The 23026-nt window shown below is 38.1% G+C and overlaps 2 protein-coding genes across 4 annotated transcripts in view; one reads left to right on the top strand and one right to left on the bottom strand.

Moving 5' to 3' along the window:
* mybpc3 (myosin binding protein C3) overlaps positions 1 to 961 on the top strand; it is a 36183-nt gene extending 35222 nt beyond the window's left edge. Inside the window, exon 33 of the mRNA XM_041981151.1 lies at positions 819 to 961. Coding sequence (XP_041837085.1) covers positions 819 to 859 — 41 coding nt within the window. The 3' untranslated portion in view covers positions 860 to 961. The remainder of the gene's footprint in view (positions 1 to 818) is intronic.
* lgr4 (leucine-rich repeat containing G protein-coupled receptor 4) overlaps positions 1 to 23026 on the bottom strand; it is a 46557-nt gene that overhangs the window by 8805 nt on the left and 14726 nt on the right. The window contains exons 3-19 of one of the 3 annotated variants that reach the window (XR_006009806.1): positions 20095 to 20166; positions 19194 to 19265; positions 16237 to 16452; positions 14736 to 14807; positions 11794 to 11862; positions 11484 to 11555; positions 11265 to 11336; positions 11058 to 11126; positions 10894 to 10965; positions 9875 to 9940; positions 9664 to 9735; positions 9488 to 9559; positions 9243 to 9368; positions 7324 to 7421; positions 6108 to 6161; positions 3925 to 5974; positions 2787 to 2790 (exon numbers count right to left, since the gene is read on the bottom strand). Coding sequence is in view for 1 of the 3 variants with exons in the window: in XM_041981129.1 (XP_041837063.1) it covers positions 4569 to 5974; positions 6108 to 6161; positions 7324 to 7421; positions 9243 to 9368; positions 9488 to 9559; positions 9664 to 9735; positions 9875 to 9940; positions 10894 to 10965; positions 11058 to 11126; positions 11265 to 11336; positions 11484 to 11555; positions 11794 to 11862; positions 14736 to 14807; positions 16237 to 16452; positions 19194 to 19265; positions 20095 to 20166 (2680 nt within the window). In the remaining 2 variants the exon portion in view is untranslated. Of the gene's footprint in view, positions 1 to 2249; positions 5975 to 6107; positions 6162 to 7323; positions 7422 to 9242; positions 9369 to 9487; positions 9560 to 9663; positions 9736 to 9874; positions 9941 to 10893; positions 10966 to 11057; positions 11127 to 11264; positions 11337 to 11483; positions 11556 to 11793; positions 11863 to 14735; positions 14808 to 16236; positions 16453 to 19193; positions 19266 to 20094; positions 20167 to 23026 lie in introns of those variants that run through there. The other 2 variants (XR_006009807.1, XM_041981129.1) reach the window with 2 other exon arrangements.

The following is a 23026-nucleotide window of genomic DNA, read 5'->3' as shown; positions in this document are numbered from 1 at the left end:
TGAGTCCTGTCCGTTGATAAAGCCAAAGTTAAATGAACAACATATAGCCTTACTTTTTATCCCTTAAAAAAGGGACAATTTGTGGACATTAATCACAATGACTCTAATGTTCAAAGCCTCAGGGACCCCCTGTGCCCTTTGGGGGACCCCCTTGGGGGGTCCTGGACCCCAGGTTGGGAACCACTGATCTACATTATGATAAATGCTTCAGAGGAGTTTATCAAATCATCAAAGCTTGATAAAAAATCATGTTCCCACAACTTTGAGGGCTGAAATGTCCATTCAGAACATTAAAAGATCAGTTATTCACTGTCCTTTAGTGACACCAACTGGCTAATTTACAGATTGCAATCAGCTGAATATATCCTGCTCCTTTTCCAGTTTATTTTTAAGGTTGCCAGAAATGCATTGTTTGTGACTGAATACACTGAAAGAAAAAACAACTTACATTAAATGTTACAGTTGGTAAAGCAAATTAATTAGGTTTACCAAGTGTGATAAACTGTAATTTCCAAGATGCCTTAATTCACTACAGGACACTGACATCAACAAATCCAAAAAGTAGATTTATAGAAAATTTGGGTTAGCGTTTGTTAATACCCCACATTTGCTGGATCTTAAAGGAAAAAGCTTTGTGCTATTTTGGCGAACATTTAAGACCCATCAGCTGAATTTATGCCACTGATATTCACTACTAACTAGCATGACATCAGAGCACCACATGGCATCAAATGTCTTTCCTAGTTGACAATATAGTTTGTACAATTTGTAATATTTCTGTTGTGCTCTTTCATGTCTTGATGTCTTCCTTTTTGCAGCTCAAATAGCAAAAGAAGAAAAGAAAGACGTAAAGAAGTGAGAGGCTCTAGCTGTGACTGACGGGATGATGGATTCCAGCATGTTGACTGTTTCATCATTAAAAACTGTCTGAATCACAAACTGTCCTACAGTGTAATCAATAAAAGCAACGAAATGATAAAATCCACATTATCTTTGTTTTTGCACCACTTTCTTCTTCTGCAAACATCTTCTATCAAGTCATCCTTTCTGAGTTGTTGAGAGCTTAGATTTATTGGATCAAAGCCTCACTAACGTCAGAGGTGTGCAGCGTTTTCCTAATGTGCAGGTCACAGTGGGATGCCCTTTTGCTTACGGGGACATATGTCAGCAGCCCTCATCTCATGACAGTGGCAGCAAAATCTCAACAATGATTCCTTTAATGTAGTCAGTGTAAGTTTTCTGTGTCCTCTCAATGTATAGCTGCAAAAGATCTAGTACGTACTGTACATGTCTCAGTGGTACCACACATAACAAATGGCTGGCAGCTTCGTTTGTCAGGTGTTTGAAGTGTTCTTCGGAAACCACGTTACAAATGAAAAGGCTCTGCTGTTCAAAGCTAAGCTGGACATCAAAAGTTAAAGTCTGTTTCTTGATATAATTCAAAATACTATTTTTCTCTAATCACCAAAAACAGCTCACTTTAGAAGAGGACGAAGGACCACGTGCTCTACGGAGGAACTGTTATCCACAGTCATTCTGCCTGAGGGGTTTAGGGGGACAGAGCATCTTCTTAGAAGACTTGATGGTAATTTGTGGCTTTAAGGTCTCTAGAGACGTTTTCCACAGTCCCATTAAGGTATAAATGAAGGCTTTTAGAGTTCTGTTGATTTTGTAGAGTTGCAGGCATTCCAGTATCCATGTGTCAGGCATTGAGTCATTGGCTTTCTGATAGTTAGTCCAGGCAGTGCAGCCTTGTATGTTTTGACTCTGTCCCACCCCATGTGCCCATGCTTATCGAACTGTCCCAAGTTTCCTTTTAAAATAATAAATGTTGTCCTTTTATTTTCCAGCTTATATGAAGGACATTTTATATAATAAACTCAGTCTGTAAACATTGCTCTACTTTATATTAACAGGTTCTTCTTTCAGACAAAGGTTAGGGTAGAAGATATTTGTTTTTTTTTACCTTGAGAAAGAAGAGAAACAACCATTCATACTCACACTCACACCTGGAGACATTTTACAGACTCCAATTAACTTAACGTGAATGGTTTTGGACTGTGGGAGAAAGCCAGATTGCCTGGTGAGAACCAGCATATACCAGGGAAGAACATGTAAACTCCACTCCTGGTTGGAGAATCAACACCACGACATGAGCGATGCTGCAAGTTCAAGCTTGTAAAAGTGCATCAATAAGAAAGGTTTGCCTGTGACACAAGGAAAAATATAACAGTAATTTTATTTCAACTTTATTCATTCAAAATTAAATTGATTTCCTACTTAAACAGAATAAAAACAGGGAGATCTGGGATGAAAAACTAAGGATAAGATTAAATTTGAACTGAAATTAAAACAAAATATTTTATTTTATAATCTATTATTCTGCAACTTTGTATCTATAAAAGATAAAACATTTAATAGTTTATGGTTTGGTTAAAAAATAATTATAATAAAAAAAACAATCACAGTATACAGTACATAGATTCCTCCCAGAATTTGCACATAACTATAAATGATGTACAGCCAGATATAAGAAGATAAAGCCAAGAATGCGAACAAAGAAGGACACATGAAACAGACTCTTTTACAAAGCACTGTTGGCAACCACTACAGTCGAGGAGGTAGCTTCCTTACTTAACATCCCATTCTTGATTACTTGTTATCTTTTCAAATAATTTACATACAAATGCAAAAGCAACCAAACCACTGAAAGATGTGTACATTTTCACCTGATGGGACATCATTCGTCTCAATCAATCCACATTTTTTGGTTGTTGCAAATTTACACATCTAGTCGAGGCAACGCGTCATGAAAACAAAGTAAATTCATAACATTTAAAACAGAACGGTGCATTTAAAAAAGCCACAAGAACATCCTGTTGGAAGAGAACGCTTCCCTACATTGCCTAAATTCCTGAGCACTCACATGATGTGCACTTGTGGATAGATGCTCTGAGGGTGTAACCACCTTAATGTGTACAGTCATGCTCCAGCACATCACACATTAGTCAGGCCTTCGTTACAGAGTTTCACTCAGGTCAGAAATCAGAATGAAAACAGATCTAGATTTATTTATTTTACAACAATGCTGTCTAGTGATGTATACAATGGAAATGAAATCACTATGCACTGAAATGAACAAATGAGTCACCTGCTGATGATAAAACTGCACTTATATAAAAAAAAAAAGTTTTTTTTTTTTTTTTAATCTAACATCATTACACATTTACGGGTCACTGTAGAGCAGGTACACAAACACAAAGAAAAAAATTTGAACAAGAACAAACAGCAGATGCTTAATTATACTGGTCCATTTTGTGCTTTTTAGCCTTGCGTACACACCATCTTATTGACTCAGCTGGCAGCCAGTCACATGCTGCCTTCCAATCAAGCAAAAGGAAAAGTGGGATTACTTTTGCGTTTAACTTGGAAAGTATTCATAAGTTTGAGTTGTTCTAGGAGCCAAAATCTATTTTAATAGATTTATAGAAATTTTTTGGGGGGGGATTTCCTGTGCATGGTTATGCTTTAATATCACTAAGCAGTTCTTATTCATTAGGCTCTCTGTACTTTTCAAACAATATTTAACAACACAGAGCAAACGATCCACATGCCAAAATTAATTTGAACATCAGATCAAAATCGGATCTCATCTAAACATGAGGAGTTCTGCAAGTCTTAACAGAAAAATTTGCTCTGCAGATTGAAGGCAGATGTTTTGATTGGGGAAAAAAAGCAAAACAAAAAACGCTACACATGCGAGCACACACACAAAATAATGGCCAAAAATAAGGCTTAAAGTGGATTTAACAATCAACAAATAAATGACCTAAACCTGTGTGTCTTCTTGTCTGTCACAAAATCAGCAGAGAGGTGTTGCTTTGGTGAATACGTGTCAAGTCGTCTTCTTTACTTATCATTCACCATCTCCACCCACACACGCCCGCTGCTCAAACAATAAATAACATCAAAACCAGCAAGCACATTTATTGCTAAAACAGTGATGTCTGCTACTTTTATCACATTCTTAGTCTTAGGAATTTAAAGCAAAGACATGTTTATCATAGACTGACCGATCTATCATTCCCAGCCAAGATAGGGCCAAACACTGTACACTATTCGCCCCTGATGGCATAAAGTATAAAATCTATTGTTGCTGTGGAGGAGTTTTATATTTCTACAAATTAAATGAATAATTAAAATTTAAAAAGCTTATGAGTACAATACAAAAGAAAAAAATCACAGAATCTTCACACACACTTGCATCAACATCCTCAAACCAGTTGAAAGCATGAGGCAGGCAGGCACCAGTGGCAAAATATTCTTTTGCAAGATGACACGCTCAGTTCATTTCATTTAGAGATCATCTCTAACATAAAAAAGCCAAATTCCCTTTAAATGATTGGTTGCATTTGTTAACACAGTAATTACATACATAAGTGCTTGATGATTTACAGGGTAGTTGGCACATTTTCTTATTTGATATTTTAAAAAAAAATTATACTCTTGGAGAATCTAAATTCACATGAAAAACCTGTGCACACAAGTGGTGGAGCTCTGGGGCGTCCTTAGTCCTTGACTCGAGGTATGTTGTATGGGTAGTGTACAAGTGGAAGGCCTCTACTTTGGCAGAAGCAGGCTCTGCCACAGGCCTGAACCTGGTCCGAACTGTCTGACACAAATGAGTCTCCCTCGTCGGCGTACTCAGACTGAGCAGAGGGTGTGCCGCTGTCTGCCCAAAACCCCTCAGAGCGCTGGCACACTGCAGCTCCAGCCAGGAGGGTGGGACAGCTGTGAGACTTTACCAAATGTCTACAGACTGTGGAGGAGGGAGAAGAGCAGGTCCTGGCATGCAGTGCTGCCTCACACTGCTCACATACAACCATCTCTCCACATAGCTGTGAGTATACACCACAGTCAAAGCCCAGATGGGTGGAGGAGCCTCTGTCTGTGAGCTCTGAACCTCCACCACTGTCATCGCAGTGACTTTCAGCACCAGCCTTGACCTCCCTGGTCAAACCTCCAAGACCACGTAGTCTCAACCAGTCCTCTCTGAAGGCCGGGCTGAAGAACACATACAACACCGGGTTCAGACATGCAGGCAGCGGGAAGAAAATGAGAGTGACAGACTTTGCAATCTCTGGGCCACCAGCTGTCGAGCCGGTCAACAGAGGGGCAAAGGAGAAAGCTGCCACTGGGCAGAAGAAGATGCAGTTGGTGAAGATTAGCCAAGCCACATGGCGCAGGGCACCTGTCTGTTCTGGATCCGCCAGCTCCACCCGGCCAAGGTGGCAGTACAGCTGGGTGTAAACTGCAGCTGTGAACAGATAAGCCAGGGCGTTGAGCAGCACGAGAATGACTGTAACACTCAGAGCTGGACTCTCTCCACCAGCAAATGGCAGGCAGAGAGGAGATGAGGACTGCTCGGTGACTGTTAGCAGAGGCAGGCAAGCTCCAGCAGCAGCCAGCAGCCCCAGCAGCGCTGCAGCCAGGCTGAAGCGTCGATTTCTCCTGAAGTATCTGCGATGGTTGCTGCCATTCCTCCTGGGCAACATCATTGCCTTTCCTAGAATCATCCGCACAGCCACGCTGCGCTCCACGGCTGCCAGCGACAGCAACAAAACTGACCACTCAGATGAGAAGACGGCCAGAGCTCCTGTGATTTGACAACCAGGGCCCATCTCCCACCACACTCCGAACTCAGCGAAGGATCCCCAAGTAGCAGCATCCAGCACGGTCAGCACACCAACATACAAGCCTGTGAGTAAGTTGGCCAGGGCCAGAAGTCCCATCAGCAGTCTGGCTGGAGACAGAGATGGAGTCAGGTCGTGGGAATGACCAGCTGCTCGTTGAATGGGAGAGAGCGTGACAACCAGCACCAGGCTGTTAAAGACCAGCGACACCAGGCAGATAAACCAGACTGTCAGACGAATCATCCAGTTACCCAGGAGGTGCTCACAAGGCTTAAAGGCTCCTAAAGAAAGAAACAATGTGGCTTCACAAAAATTGCAACACTTCACACAGTTGTGTCTGAATAATTTCAAAGCTTTTCAGTATTATTTGGTTAACATGAATACACAGAATCAAAGCTGTTAACCACGGTTTACCTGGTGAAGGTGAGCAATGCATAATCATTGAGATTCGTTCCCCATCCTCCCCACCTGAAATAACAAAAGCACAGATATTTAAAAAGGGGATCAAAATTATCAAAAAAATAAATAAATGAAAAAATCACTTTTTCAGTATAAACTGTCAAGTTTGTGTTGTTTGTAAGTGTTTTTAGCTAGGGCTGGGTTAAAAAGAAATGAATAGATTTGAATTGATTCAAATGCAACAATCCAAAACTTGAAGATCATTTTTTTCTTTTTTGGTGACAACAGGGGCCCTACTCTTACTAATACCTGGTGAGATCTTAGCATATATACCTGTGCCTGTGTCACTTCTGTCCAAAATCACTTTCTCTTGCCAAGATTATGCCAAATTCTAATTTTTGCATTTACCATTGAATTGAACATTCACCTGTAAACTATTTAGCAGTGTGTTACCTCGCACATTAGCAGCTAACGCTACGACCGAGTGCTCCACCATGTTCAACAAACACAGAATGTTTTGAAAATGGCAGGAAGTGACATGACCACACACTTTTGTGCTCCAAAATAAATCCGATAATGGATAGGCAGGTTTTCCCCAACATTTATAACAAGACCCACCATTCCCACTACGAGGTCAGGTTATTTTATTTTGATTTTGTTTTCTGTACAGAGCCAAGTCACAACAGAAGTTATTCAAAGTCTCATTTTCTATAGAACAGATTTACAATTTGTCATTTCATAAAAAAAAAACAGTCTGATTTACATGATGGCATGTCATAGCAGCTCTGTGTGTCCCTGGCTGCACATGTAGACATCACCTAGTTATCTGAGAATGTCTTTAAAAGTCAAGAAGAATTGGTGTAACATAAATATCTGTAAATGGATTGACATCAAATGGGATTTAATTAAAACAGAATCAGGCTGTTGTAAACCAAACTGAATCAATTCAGGGAATTAGTGGTGATACCCAGCCCAATTTTTAGCTTAAGTTCCATCTTCTTGTTTGTATTGTCACAAAAAACTGCAGCTCCGGGTATTTACTACAAAGAAGTGATCCAAGAAAGTAAGAAAAACCTCTTAAACAACTTGAAAAGGATTTTCTGTCACTATGTTGCCACTAAACACTGAAGAAATTTCATTGCACACTTTTATCTGCGTTAATTTGTAACCAGTTTGTTTAGTATTGTCAACTATTCAGTTCCAAAGAAAAAGCAGTCTGAAACATTCGCACCTGTAGATTTCTTCATGTCAGCTTCTTCAGAAGAACTCTTCAATGAGTCACATCCAACAAATGCACAACACTGGTAGGCGTAAGGGACAGAGATGGACCTACAACCAAACACATTTATACACATAAAAATGTTTTAAAGAAAGAAAAGCCTCTTTTTAAGAGGCTGTTTAATTCCAGCTACAGTCTTTAATTGCAGATAACAGCAAAAATTTCAATCTTCATCTAAACAAATATGACTTATGGGATTGTCTACAGATATCTGGCGCCCCTGGTGGCTTTTGGTAACACTTGGGTCTTTCCATAGTATGGCTAGTTGTACAGAAAACAGACTTGCCTGGCTTTCACATTGACAGGAGTCTTTTTTTTCTCCTTAAGTGGACTTAGCATGTTCATCTTCAGTTATTTAATTTTAAACTTAGGTACCAGCAGACTAGCCTTGTACCCATCATAACTATAAACAGTTTGTAATTATTTCAGCATGAAGGAGAACTTTCTCCTGGAAAAAGTGTCCTCCTGAGAATGAGAGGATTTGGGGATTCTGACTAGTCGAATCTTAAAGGCTTACCAAAATGTAGGAGAGAGGATGGTGACTAATGGACAAGCACTACTCCAGTTGCCAGTCAGCAAGTTACCATAAGTCTTAAATAATGGATAACTTTAACAAATGTATGTTGTTAAGCATGACAACACTCCAATACAGCAGAATGTCTGAGGCAACAAATTAAAAATATGAAGGTAAACAGATAAATTTACATTTATTTATTTATATATTCTTTCTGTGTACTCCAAAGTAAAAAAGTACAGATGTGGAAAGTGTTGTAAAATACCAACTGGGGCAGAAAACATGTGCCGCTAACGGCTTTTCTTTGTACAGAAAAATCTGGGAATAATCACTCCACTGACCAAGTGGGTAGGAAACAAGCTTTCAACATAATACTACAAAAAAAATTATTTAAGCTTTGGGAGACGTTTACACTGCAGATAAACATGCCATGTGCGCTTTAAGAACATCTGTCCATTCTTTTTCAGGGTAACAGTTAAATTTGAGTCTGTGCAGCATAGCACATACAGTAAGTCATGTTTTATGAGCATTTTACACATATGTAAAAGGCCTAGCAATACTGCACATTAGATTGTTATTCAACTACATTTAATTTATCAAATCAAACTTTATTTATAAAGCACTTTTCATGCTGGGGCAACACAAAGTGCTTTTCATGAAAAATCAATTTATGCATGTTAAAAACAAAACGAGCCTTTGCACACATCAAAAGAGACTTCATAACAAAACAAAAAAAAAGTCAGTCTTTCATACAGTTGAACGCACAAACATGCATATATACACACAAAGCTGATAAGCAGGTGAGCTGCAAGAAGTTCTCTGCCATCCATGACTTTATATCTAAAAGACAGTTTAAAAGGTTGTTAACTGGCTCCAGGTCATCAGGAGACACGGCGATGTAAAGCTGTGTGACATCAGCAAAGCTGTGAAAATCAATGCCGTGTCTCCTGATGACATCCCCAAGAGGTAACATGTACAAATGAAAAAGTATTGGGCCTAAAATGGATCCATGGGGAACTCCACACTTAATGGATTTTTGAGGAGCATGTATCCATACCAAGAATTTTTGATCTGTGAGATAGGAGTAAAACCATTTAGGAACAGTACCTGAGAGGCCCACCAGACTTCTGAGTCGGTCTATTATTGTAATATATATATATATATTTCTGTGCAGAAGGGTCAAGAATTATTTGATCCATAACACCTTATTTTGTCTTAACCAAAGCACACTGATGTTTCTGCAAAGTTCCTGTTACTAAAACTTGACTTTCTTCTTTAATTTTTTCGCCAGATACAATATCGCTGTTAAAAAATACACCTAAACTTGACAGTAGAAGACACGTTTGTTTTTCCTCACCGAAGTTTTGGAAGGTTTTTTGCAGTGAGTGTGTTTTTCATCTGTGGATTCCCTGACAGTTTCAGCTGGCTAACAGCGCTCAGTCCAGACGTCGGAATCCCAGCCAGAGAGTTCATACTCAGATCTCTACAAAGATTTTCACACGGAAGAAGTTAATCTTTGTGCAACAAGAGCAAACAGAACAAACTTATCTAAGTTTTGCTCTTAGCCTGATGAGATAGTAAAATAAAACAGGTCCTACTCACAGGTTGGTGAGAGCATTGAGGGTAAGGAAAGCGTCTTTGTGGATGACTCGGATTTCATTTCTGCTCAAGTCTCTGTATAGCATCACAACACAAACAATGAAGACATAAATGATTTGTTTAGACCTTTTTATTACTCCACTGTTTGTTCCTGAATGTGTATGACTTGGATGACTTACAGCAAGCGGAGAGCAGTGAGACCTTGAAAAGTGTCTCTGTCAATCTGCTGAATGTGATTGTGCTGAAAACTTCTACAAATTGAAAACAAGGGTTTTGAAGGTTATAAGCAAACATTATTTTCTGAGTAGTTAAATACAAATTTGTCTAGTAGGCTTTATCCTTCATGTCTGCAGTGATACGTGAAATGGCTTTCATATGCTCAACACTCACATCTCCTGCAGCTGGACGCAGCCCTGGAGGGATGGTAACTGCTTTATCTCATTGTAGGAAAGGTCACTGATAAAGAAAAATAGTTTCAATAATTAGACAACACGAAAATTGCTAATTTTCCCATATCTAAGTATATATTCTTCTGTTACATCCTACATCTCAATTTAGATGGAAATAACTTTTTTCCTCTGGTGGTATCAGACCTGTAGCTTACCCATTAAGCAATTCAACAAGACAAGATGCTGCTGTTCTATAAGGTTTAACTGCAATGGAAAATACTCAGAAATGTTCATTTCTCATCTGTGCAGGCAACATTTGACTCCAGTTACCATGTGTAAGGGGAAAAAAGGGAATTGATTTAATAGAATCTTAAACATCAAGACAAGCTAGCTATTTAGCCATATCATCATGCCCACCCCCACCACCAACCAATATCAGTAAAATATATACAGTATATATATATATATATATATATATATATATATATATATATATATATATATAAATAAAAAACTTAACCAAGAGTTACACAAACAAATCACAGAGAATGTGCTCCTTCTGCTGTAGCTCGAAGACTCTAGTTGTGATTAAAGCAAAAAAAAAGAAACGAAGTGATCACTTTTTAAAAAATTTAAAAAATTTACTTTTTTTCATTGGTTGTATTTGTTTTTCAGTTTACTGTTTAAACTAAAGCATTATTCATCCATTCATCACTACTCATCACTTTAGTGACAAAAAATGTAAAAAAACTAACTAAAAAACATGTGTGTGGTGAACATGTATAAATAACATGTCACACATATTTTACAATTTCCCATTAAAGTATTTTTCATTTCGTTGTTGATGATGATGTCACGACTAACTGGCAGACTGATTTTATTTGGCCTGACTAGTCTACTTCAAAAAGTGCTTAAAACGCCCATCTCTGATCCACACCTAATTGGTCCACAGCCTTTCAGAATAAAGTATTCACCACGACCATGGCAATGCAAGTAACAAGAAGAGGAAAAGTATCTCACAGTGTCCTCAGCAACTTCAGATCCTCACACAGATCAGCGGGTAATGATGATAGTTTGGTTCCTGAAAGAGTCCTGGAGATTAAAGAAAGAAAAAAAAAAACTTAAGTCACTTCTGGGAGAAAGACCAGCACAATCAGGAAAACAGAGATTCAATGTTCACTCACAGACTCTCAAGATTATTGGTCCATGTAAGGATGGGAAAGTCCTGCATCATACTCGCCCCACGCAACATCCTGCAACACATGTGAAGAATAGTCAAATATGTACTGTAAACTTTAAAGCAGGGGTCAGCGTAGTTAACATAAAAACACTCTTAAATATATGATGGTGCTTCAGACAGAACTAAAGTTGTATCTGACAGCAGGACTTACAGAGAGTGCAGGTCAGATAGATTCTGGAAGGCTGAGGCTCCCACAAACGACAGCGGGTTGTCATAAAGATGTCTGGGGGGGGCAGAAAGAGCAGAAGGGAGGAGGTCAATGCAAAATGATTCGCTATGCGAGTATGGCACCATCTTCTGGACATTAATCCTGTGAAGCCTTCAGCCGGTGCCCTGCAGATAATACTTTATGCGAAATCACAAAACTTACATGGTTCGTAGCAGGGGGTTGTTATGAAAGGCCCCTTCAGGTATGGATGCAATATCATTGCTGTGAAACCCACTAGAAGTAGAAAGTCAAGAAAATAATATTCAGTCAATCTTTCTGATGTGATGGAGACAAAACCAGAAATAAGAGTTCTTCATATAATTAATCAGGAAACCAGAGAAATCTAATAAAAAAAATGTATGTAATTTTTTTTATTATCATAAATCAGATACTATGTTTTAGGACACACATAAACCCAGGAAAAAGCTTTCATAATTTCAGCAGCCCCTAGCTTTTGTAGCAGCATACTCACAGTTCCTTCAGCTTGGGTAAGGCCTCTATAGCTTTGGGAAACACCATCAGGTTGTTAAAGTTAAGATCTCTAGACACAGAGGGAGAGCAAGAGAGAGAGAGAGACAGAGGAAGTGAGTGGCTTTCTTGAATTATGACATATCAAATCCATCTTTGTGTATCCCCTAACTTTTCCACCAAGATTAGAGGTGCTGTCAGTGATCAGTTATTTCATTGTCCACCTGTTAATGGGCAAAATTACACATACATACAGTACATACATACATGGACAAAATTGTTGGCACCCTTGGGTTAATGAAAGAAAAACTCAGAATAGTCACAGAAATAACTTGAATCTGACAAAAGTAATAATAAATAAAAATTCTATGAAACTTAACCAATGAAAGTCAGACATTGCTTTTCAACCATGTTTCAACAGAATTATTAAAAAAATAAGTAAATAAATAAACTCATGAAACAGGCCTGGACAAAAATGATGGTACCCCTAGAAAAGACTGAAAATAATGTGACCAAAGGGACATGTTAGTCCAAGATGTGTCCACCAATTACCATCACAGGTGTCTACAATCTTGTAATCAGTCAGTGGGCCTATAAATAGGGCTACAGGTAGTCACTGTGCTGTTTGGTGACATGGTGTGTACCACACTCAACATGGACCAGAGGAAGCAAAGGAAAGAGTTGTCTCAGGAGATTAGAAAGAAAATTATAGACAAGCATGTTAAAGGTAAAGGCTGTAAGACCATCTCCAAGCAGCTTGAAGTTCCTGTGACTACAGTTGCACATATTGTTCAGAAATTTAAGATTCATGGGACTGTAGCCAACCTCTCTGGACGTGTCCGCACGAGGAAAATTGATGACAAATCAAAGAAACCGATAATACGAATGCTAACAAAAGAGCCCAGAAAAACTTCTAAAGAGATTAAAGGTGAACTTCAAGCTCAAGGAACATCAGTGTCAGATCGCAGCATCCGTCGTTGTTTGAGCCAAAGTGGACTTAATGGGAGACGACCGAGGAGGACACCATTGTTTAAAACAAATCATAAAAAAGCCAGATTGGAATTTGCCAAACTACATGTTGACAGGCCACAAAGCTTCTGGGAGAACGTCCTATGGACAGATGAGACAAAAATTGAACTTTTTGCCAAGGCCCATCAGCTCTATGTTTACAGGTAGAAAAATGAAGCATATGAAGAAAAGAACACCGTTCCTACTGTGAAACATGGAGGAGGCTCTGTTATGTTCTGGGGCTGCTTTACTGCATCTGGCACAGGGTGTCTTGAATCTGTGCAGGTACAATGAAATCTCAAGACTATCAAGGGATTCTAGAGAGAAATGTGCTGGCCAGTGTCAGAAAGCTTGGTCTCAGTCGCAGGTCATGGGTCTTGCAACAGGACAATGACCCAAAACACAACTAAAAACACCCAAGAATGGCTAAGAGGAAAACATTGGACTATTCTAAAGTAGCCTTCTATGAGCCCTGACCTAAATCCTATTGAGTATCTTCAGAAGGAGCTGAAATGCCGTCTGGAAAAGGCACCCTTCAAACCTGAGACAACTGGAGCAGTCGTTTGATTGCATTGATAGCCTCAAACGGTTGTGCAACAAAATATTAAGGGTACCAACAACTTTGTCCACGTCTGTACATACAAGGCCAGATTTTATTGAATTGTGTAGAGAGGTTGACCGCAATGAAGGGAAGTACCCATTACATACTGACGCAGATTTAAACAGTTTTCTTTAAACTGCAGTATAGAGAATAGCCTCTAACTAAAGATGCATAGTTAGAGTGCCCCTTTAGTTAATAAGACACTCAAAAATGTTAACAATTAAGCATGGTGCAGAGGAGGGTTTAGCTTTCCGGATTGTGTATGCAGTCAGCACAAAGTCACACATTCAATACTGACAATCGGACTCATACCTTATGTGATAATGTTAACCCCAAAAATATAAAACTTGCTTTAAATGTTCAGTAGAGTTACACGGCACGGGAAAAATGTACAACGTGCAGTATCACTGTTGAATACTACGGTGACAATGTGCAGCTGTAATGCTCAGTGAAACATTTTTCTAACAGCTAAATGATCAAAGCAAATTCCCAGTACATTTCCAAAAATGCTGACAATTTGTAGAATATAAAGTTACTAATGCCATGACACTCAAAAAAGGCAACAGCATAAAATACTTAATACATAATTATATTACAGTGGTGAAACAGTAGTTGTCTTTATTAATAGCTTTAACCTACAATCTTTACTTTTTTGATTATTATTAAGTTAAGAGCTAATTTTTTTTAACATCAAATTCAAACTAGTAGCAAAATAAATCTTTTGGCCATTTTGCCCAAAAATAGAGCATGAAGCTTTATTAAAATTTTTACTCAACTTTTCCTCAAGGCATTTTCCTTGAAAAATCTTCCTGCTAAACCAGCTAAATGTCTACTCAACAGATGATACACAAAACATAAACACAACACCCGGCTGTAACGCGCAAGGTGCAGAGAAAAACCACTGCTGAAAATTTACAATACTCAGCTGCAAGACTGACTAAAGTGAACATATGTTTACTTTAACAAAGGGTCAGTCTGGGTAGCAGATGCTTCATTTCAAATATATCAGATGGGAATTCAGACATAAAATAAACTGCCAGGACATCACCAGCCTCTTTTAAAGGTCTGTGTATTTGCCATTAGGTAATGCTGTCACTAAAAGATTTTCATGGCTGTCTGGCAGTAGGAAGTGAAGAGCGGGAGGGTGGAGTTGATAAGCATCATGTACTTTGCTCTATTTATCCTAGAGCAATTAAAAGAGGAAGTGGACACAATGATTTCTGGAGGGCTGGATCAGAGGTGGGTGGGGGAGCTGTTGGCACATACAAACAGGAGCCCAAACAAACTTAAACTGACACACACACAAAAGTAATACTACTCAATGACAGCTGACTTACAGTGTCTCCAGGTTCACCAGTCCATTAAAACTGTTGTCTCCAATCTCTTTAATTCTGTTGTTATGAAGATGCCTTGAAAAGTAAAACAATAAAAAAAAAGGTTACATCTGTGAGATCTTCTCATCAGGTCATAATAAAATTGTCTTTCATATTCATTATTTAAGACTATACTTCAGATTTTGTGATATTTTCCATCTATAATTTTTGAATGAGGAGCATGACAAGTGAATGAGATGTCTGTGCTGTGTCTACGCCGTAGGCCTGAGCGGACTAATAGATTTAGGTCTTTTCTTCCTGTTTATTCTGACATGTTTATACTAACCCAGCAGCAATATCACTCAATGAGTGTGTGCTTGCGTGTGTGTGTTTGTACAAGTCTAACAGTAACAGTGTAGGGGGGTGGGTGTCTAAGTTTGGAAAAATCCCCCAGATTCTTAATGCATCACATAACTGAACGAGCTTCAAGTCTTCAGCATTCCTCTCAATACATAAAACAACCAACAATTCGACCTTACATCACTCCTTGGGACTGAAACTTAAATGAACAGACTTAGAAACCTGAAATTTAAAAAATAAAGAAATAAAAAAAAAAAAAACCAGAATAATAATTGTGACTTGCCCAAGGACACAACAAAAGGACTAGAATGGAGAAGGCTTCAAATCAGATGACCTTTTCAACCATATTAAATATTGAATATTAAAGACATTAAATAAGGTGAACTGCAGCTCTCTTAATTTAAGTGAAAGCACAAGCACTGCTTTAATATTTTACTCATTGGATTTTAGTTTATACAATCACATACACAGGAATTTTTTTCAAGTTAATCATACCCTAACATTAAGTGATGACTACCTATTAAAAACTCATCTATCCATTCACACTGCTGTTACGTATTACAACCTAACTAACATCCTGATCTTCTTAACACAAAAAGATTTTCCATTTTTTCAGTTATTACCTTAGGTTATGTGAACAAACATGACGATGCTTTGAGTCAGTGTGCATGATAAATTAAAACATGAAAAGTACACCAGCAGGTTGTTCCTGCTGTGTACTTGTGTATGGCTTTATGAAGAGCCCATGCAGGGTTCTGCTGGATTTCCTGAGATTTTCTTTAATGACTCAAACTCCTTTTCAAAACTTCCCACCAAAAGCTTCAACTGAAATGAGTGAATTATTCCAGTCACAACGTGGCTTTATATCCATTTTCAAATTTTATACTTTGTATTTATATTTTACTTTTGTTTTTTAGTGATGATAAATAAACTGAACTTAATTCAGATATACCCTGGTGTTCAACTGCTCATTATTTCACTGCTTCACAAAATAAGACTGATGCCTACTCGGTATGTTACCTACTACACTCTGTATCCACCCTTCACACCGTGACACAGACACAGCTGTCCAGTTACACTGGTGAAACATACTGTGAACATTCAGTGCTAATGTGTAGATTCATACTGTAAACCACAATTAGAACAAAAGCTTAAGACGACTTACAGCACTACTAGACTGGTGAGGTTTGCAAAGCCGTTATTTGGTATGTACAGGATGCGGTTGAGTGCTAGGGTCAGAGCCTGAAGGTTCGCCTGGTGTCTCAATGAACCAACTGGGACCTCCGTCAGGTGGTTATCATCCAACCAGAGGTGACGCAGCTGCTGAAGGCCTTCAAAGCTGTCATCTGGTACTGTTGTAATGTGGTTTGCATCCAGGCGACTATGGAACAAAGAAAAAAAAACACACACAAAAAAAAAAACATATGTATTTATATGAATGGGACATGATATTTTGATATTAAAATCAGCACACAAGTGTTTTATATGCATAAAGTTTTGTGTCATTGTGCATAAATATTTCCATACATTTACAAAGCCTTATGAATACATTCCAGTCTTATTAATGCGCTCATAATACAATATAAAAATACCCTGTATCTATCTGCAATGTATGAATTCTTAATATTTCTGCGACTGCAAAACAACATTTTCTTCCTAATTGTTTCTTTACATTAAGGAAATGATGGTGCTAAATAAAACTGCTGTAACACAAAAAGTCAAATTCTACAAGAGCCAGGAAGCTCCTAATTATTTGAGAGAAACAAAACGCCAACAGAAGTTTCAACCGTATTATCTTATTGCAGATGTTTCCACAGCACTAAATCCCAAATCTTCAGAACAAACTCAGCTTCTGCATTACATTCTTTTCTGTGAATCTATCCTACTATCTAAGGCTTGCTCATTTAAAGGTTTGGTGCCCAAATCAGATGTTGCATACCTCCAAACATGTACCACAGTTTACAAACATCATGCTAGTAGAAAGGCAACATGCAGTCCTTAGCAGCTCTTCAAAATGTTATGTGATGTTTCTTTAACAGTTACTTCTATTTTAATGATCAGATTAAGTTTAATTTTGCCGTTTTAAAAGTAGTGTTTGAGCACTGGTATTGAGACAAAACAGGTGATACTGAACACTCCCACTAGACTCCAAGCCAACCTTGACGAAGTTCTACTCAGCAAGAGTTTTGGTGGAATGGAAGGAAATGGTCATAATTTTAACGACTATTATAAAAGTACTCTCTCCTCATCCATCCATTCATTCATTTTCTCCAGCAATCCTCCATGACTGAGTTTCTCACCCTCCCTCAAAATTCCTCAAGTGGCTGGGTGGAAGAAAAACAAATGTTGATTGGCATTTAGTTTTCTAAGGCTTAATACAAAGCAAGTCCTCTTCTGCCAAAGAATATTACTACAACTACAGACTTTAAAATCTCACAGAGAAAGGACATCTGTTATAAAGAAAGACCCAGAAAGAAGAAGAGGAAAGCAAATGACAACGGCGAGGGATAAAGAAGACGAGTAGCTGAAAGTTGACGTTTCAGCACATTTTTCCAGCTGGATCCATTCCTCCACAAGTGCCTGCCAAGCTTAACAGCAAAGTGGTGGAGGGAGGTGGCACAAATAAAGCTAAATAAACTTTCAAGTCACAGAAAAATCTTATTAAATATATAGGCAAGTAGAGCAGGAAATTGCGAGAGCACTGACATTTACAAGCAAAACCAGACATGCTCCCAAACCTAAGCATAGAATAAGAAAAGACAGAGGTGATCTGTGGTCCACCCATGTTTATGTATGTGATAAAAGACAAAACACTGTTTAGTATTGTGTCAGCGCTGAGTAATTATGAAAATTACAAGATATTATTATCAAAAGAGATAGTCTTTTTGCAGTTATACAACACAAACTTAAAGATTTACTGCATGGACAAAATCCCACATTTAACCAGCATATTCTTGCAACAGCTGCACACACTTGAAGCAGTCTGATACTCAATGTGACCCAGACGTCCGGACAGCTGTGTGAAATTATGACACTCTGGGTGCTGATGTTGGACAAACTCAAAAAATGTATTTTGGTATCTTTATTGCAAAAACTTTCACTTTGTGACTGAATTTGTCAGCATTTTGAACAGAACAGAACAGAGACAGCAGTCATGCTAGCAGTTACACAAAGTTATAGCTAGGTGCCACAATGTAGTGAGACAAATACTAGTTTGGAAGGTACATTTTAATTTTTTTATTATTAATTATTTTTGTTATACCATTTCAGGCAATGATCAAACTAAATCTTTGATAAGATTAAAAAAAAAAACTGTTTAAATTACATTATAGTACCAATGGAAAAGTCAAGGATTCCCAAATTCAGGGGAATTTTAAATCAGAGAATCAGTCTTTAATAAATCTAACTTGTTTAGATGGGTTAATGAAGGCCAAAATGGTGTCAAACACCGTAGCTTACAGCAAGGGTAAAAAAAAAAATCAGCAAAGGCTTATTTGACAATCAAAGCAAGAGTACCGAGATCAGTTCCATGCATACCTTCAGTGCATTTTATCTGTCTTTCACAACCTCACACTAACAGCTCATCTGCTGTCTTTAGCCCTTTTTGCATACATTTGTTAGGCAAATGTTCAGCACCAAACGTTTAGATCTTTACATACATTAGTAGATAAACTGTTCTGCAGAACTACCAGTGGAGCAGCCTATTCATTATCTCTGTGAGTGCCTGACAAGAGCAAGTTCACATTCCAGATTAGGGGAAAAAAAAGTTTTATATATCTTCATATGGTCTCCTGATGTACTGGCCGGTCTCTTGGTAGCGCCTCCATGCCCTGGACACTACACTGACAGACACAGCAAACCTTGCCACAGCTGGCATTGATGTGCCATCCTGGATGAGCTGTACAATCTGAGCCACTTGTATGGGTTGTAGACGCCGTCTCATGCTACTACTATAGTAAAAGCACCGCCAGCAATCAAAAGTGACCCCCAAAGTGTATAAATCCCCCCTACGTGAAGCATGTAGGGGGGAATTCTCCCCATTTTGAAAAATCAATTTCAGGCCCAACAAGACATTTATGCTTTTTATGACCTCATATGTGTGTGTGTTTGCAGATGACTTACAGAGATTGGAGAGAATGAAGGCTCTTCAGTGCTGCACTGGGTACAGATTTGAGCTGATTATTCTGAAGCATCCTGCACAGAAAATAGCAAAATTTCAGCTCAAGCCATTTCATTGTTTTGCTTACACTGTTAATGAATCCAAGGAACATGTACTGACACATGCACTCAATGCTGCAACCAGCTCTCATCTATATGTTATTATTTCTTATAAGGCTGGTTGAAGTTATTCTTATTAGAACAAATAGTAGTTTATTTGAGTCTTTCTGAACAAATACAAATTACTCAAAAACTCCAGCAATCTTTAGGCAACCTTGTGAAGAAACCTCACAGCAACAGAACTGTGAGTTTTAAGTCTTGGTTTCATTAAGAAGATGTAAAATTATATAAACTGACCCAAATCTTAGTGTTTATGTTTAAGACAAATGGAGGAAAATATTTCCCCTTTTTTTCATTTGTTCAGTCACAACAGGTAAATAAATTACTTCATACCATAAACATTTACAATCTTTCTATCCTTTCATGTAATCAGCTTTGCATCAGAGACCTCCCCTGTTGGACTTTCAACTTTTCACTCAATCAACGGGAAAGTGGTTATAGTCTCTCTGCATGTCCTAAATGTATACAAGTATTGAGGTGTGATGCCTTATCCAAGTTATGCAGTACTAATCTTTGGGCAGTGTAACATTTTATGTCTCTCACTGACAAAGTAACATTTGGGGCAGTAATGCAAAAGAACAATAAGTTTATATTAAGAGAATGTCTAAAATGGCAACAACAGAGTGAACCAAAATCGTACCACTAAAGGAATATGTCCCCCCACTGTGTGGAAAACTTCAGATTGTCATGGCCATAAGTGTGTATGTATGTGTGTGTTGACATTGGCAGGGAGGTGTATGCTTACAGGACTTTGAGCTGATGCAGTCCAGACAGGGCGTCAGGGTGGATGAATGTCAGGTCATTCCCTGCAAGTCGTCTGGTAAGACAAAGAATCAAAAGAACACATTCAACTATAATAATTTAATTGACAAAATTTTAAAATGAAGAATTATTTTTACATGTAAAGAGACAAAAAAAACAAACAAAAAAAATTGTAGCAAAACAGCAATTTATAAATGAAGCAATGCATTAGACTGAGAACAACAAGCTTCTGAGTAGGTTAGGTTCCAACTCTCAAACTGAATGTGGGGCATGGGGAGTTTGCCATGACCTGTCATCACTTTGTCTGTCACCAGTAAGAGATTAGAGCCATTCCTGGACATTCCCTCTTAGATCTCTTTCTGAACAACATTAAATTCAGTACTCAGTTCTACTTTCAGAGTTTAAAAATCACTTTTCTAAAGGCCAACAGAAGCGATGTGTCGACATAAATCTTATTCTCCTTATTGTAACATATCTCATCAGAAAGCTGCTTCAGTCCCTGTTTTGAGTTTTTTGTAAGACAAACGGAACACCTCCCTTTCCTGTTGGCATCATGAAGTATATAGGAAACAAGGGTGTAAATAAGCATCAGAGAAATTGACTGGGACACGGAACCCAATTGCAGTATCTGGCCAGGGGAGATTAGCAGCAGATTTATCACTGTGCAATGTGAGTCAGGCCAGGCTGAACTCCCTAGCAACAAGAGCTGCTATGTGTGAGGCTAAAAGTAAAAGCTGACAGTGTTAAAAGACCACTTGTCAATAATGTTGCCTTAAAACTGGTCTTTAAGTAGCAAGTTGTACCAAAGATTTCATGTCCTTGAGGCCAATTTATGCTCCCTTACATATGTAAATAGTGAAGTCCATTTCAAACATCATACGTCGTTGTCCTCATCCTTCCATGCGTCTTTTGCGTTACAATGGTTACGTACATTCTTCCACTAGTGTGCAGTGCTAAGTTCAGAGTTTACTCCCACAAGCCAACATCAGTTTCAGACACCGTTTAACAGCGGTAATGAATCACTATTAAGTTATTTCCAACCGGACACACCCTAAACACGCAAATATAATCTTTATTCAAAATCTCACACAATTTCTAGTGTTGTTGTCCTCGTCTTCATTCTTCTGCTTTTTTGTTCCCTCCCTGATCCTCTTCTTCTTCTCTGGTTTGTTTCTGTCTCTGGTCACATGTCAGCTATTCTGCTCAGCACTGCTCCCGCAATTTCAGGTGGTATTGTTCCATTTTCTGTCAAGTGATGATTGCTAAGCTTCCTGAAAAGGGTCCAAATTACACGCATAACCAACACAGCAGACAGACTAACTGTCCGTCCGTGTGCATATCCATCTTCAAGCATAAATGGGCATTTAGTCCTTTTCCATTGTTTTGTTTTGAAGGTGAATAATAAAAAAATGGATTAGATTTATATATACACATATACAGACACACATACATATATATATATATATATATATATATATATATATATATATATATATATATATATATATATATATATATATATATATATATATATATACACACACACACACATATATATTTATAGTGGTTTTCAAGGCACCCAATGCTTTACAATGAATCCATTACTCATTCACTACTCAATCATACTTTTTGATGGTAAGTTGCTGTGGGGCAGACTGTGGCAGCCAATCCGTGCCAACGGCCTCTACAACCACCACCAAACATTCATCCACATTTATACAACAATGATGCTGACGCTGAAGACGAAGTGTTTTGCCCAAGGACTCTACAACTGATTGACTGGGGGAGGGGGAATCAAAATGACAATCTCCCTATTATTGGATGACCCACTCTACCACCTGAGCCACTACTGCTGGTGCTCTGAGAATGATAAGAGGTGTTGGGTTTGGACCAGACATGGCGTTTTCCTTGATGGCCAAAAAATTTTATTTCATCTCATCTAAACAGCTGACCTTCTCCTATACGTGTGGAGAGCCCCTCACATGCTTTTTGGGAATTTTAAAACTTTTTCTTATACAAGTTAACTCAGTGGCCTTTTCTGGCTTCTCTTCCATGAAGCCCATCTCTATGGAGCGTCAGCTTATTTTCACCCCATGTATAGATATACCAGTCTCTACTGTGGAGCTTAAAATTGAATTTTGATTGACTGGTGGTTTACAGAAGCCAGGAGCCGTCATTTCTGCAATTATTTATTTGTGATAAAGTCATCTCACTAGTTATTTATTACATTATTACAGGATCACAAAGCACATTTTCACACATTTTTCTCATTACCTCAAAAAATTGCTCTTTACTCAAGATAACCACATGAGGCAAGTGATCATCACAAAATGAAAAGATTTTTTTCTTGACATAACGTGTACAAAGTGAGCTTAGAAATGAGCGGTTAGTACCAATTTAATTTGTAATTGTTAACAGTAAATTGAGTCAACAATGTCTTATACCCTTTGTTTCCTCGCAATGGATTTACTGAACTTTTACAAAGACCTGTTAGTTTTCTCATAGTTTTTTTTTTTTTTAATAATTAACCTGATGACAAATATTCCATTATCATGCAAAATTTCTTTTTATCTCAAGTTAACGATGTTAAAAAAATTTTTCAAGCATGGTTGCTGTAAGCTTCCATAATCACTGGACCTCAATGTTATGTTCTAATCAATTAAATCTTACAGTTGTAATGTTGTTTAGACATGCTGATCTGGCATCTATGGGAGTTGGAGAGTTGCTACTGACCAGACCTCCTCCAGGAAGAGTTCAATAATAGAGTAATTTACATTGATAGGTTTGAAACAAATTCAATAAAACTTTGAAAGTTAAATTCCACAACAGATAACACCAAAAACTATACAAACAATTAATTTATCTACCAAGACATAAAATTGGTAGCAGGGTGTCTTCTGACATCTTCATGAAAA

The sequence above is a fragment of the Melanotaenia boesemani genome, chromosome 1 (assembly GCF_017639745.1).
Source record: "Melanotaenia boesemani isolate fMelBoe1 chromosome 1, fMelBoe1.pri, whole genome shotgun sequence".
In the NCBI taxonomy this organism is placed as follows: domain Eukaryota; kingdom Metazoa; phylum Chordata; class Actinopteri; order Atheriniformes; family Melanotaeniidae; genus Melanotaenia; species Melanotaenia boesemani.
This window is presented reverse-complemented; position numbering and strand designations above follow the sequence as displayed.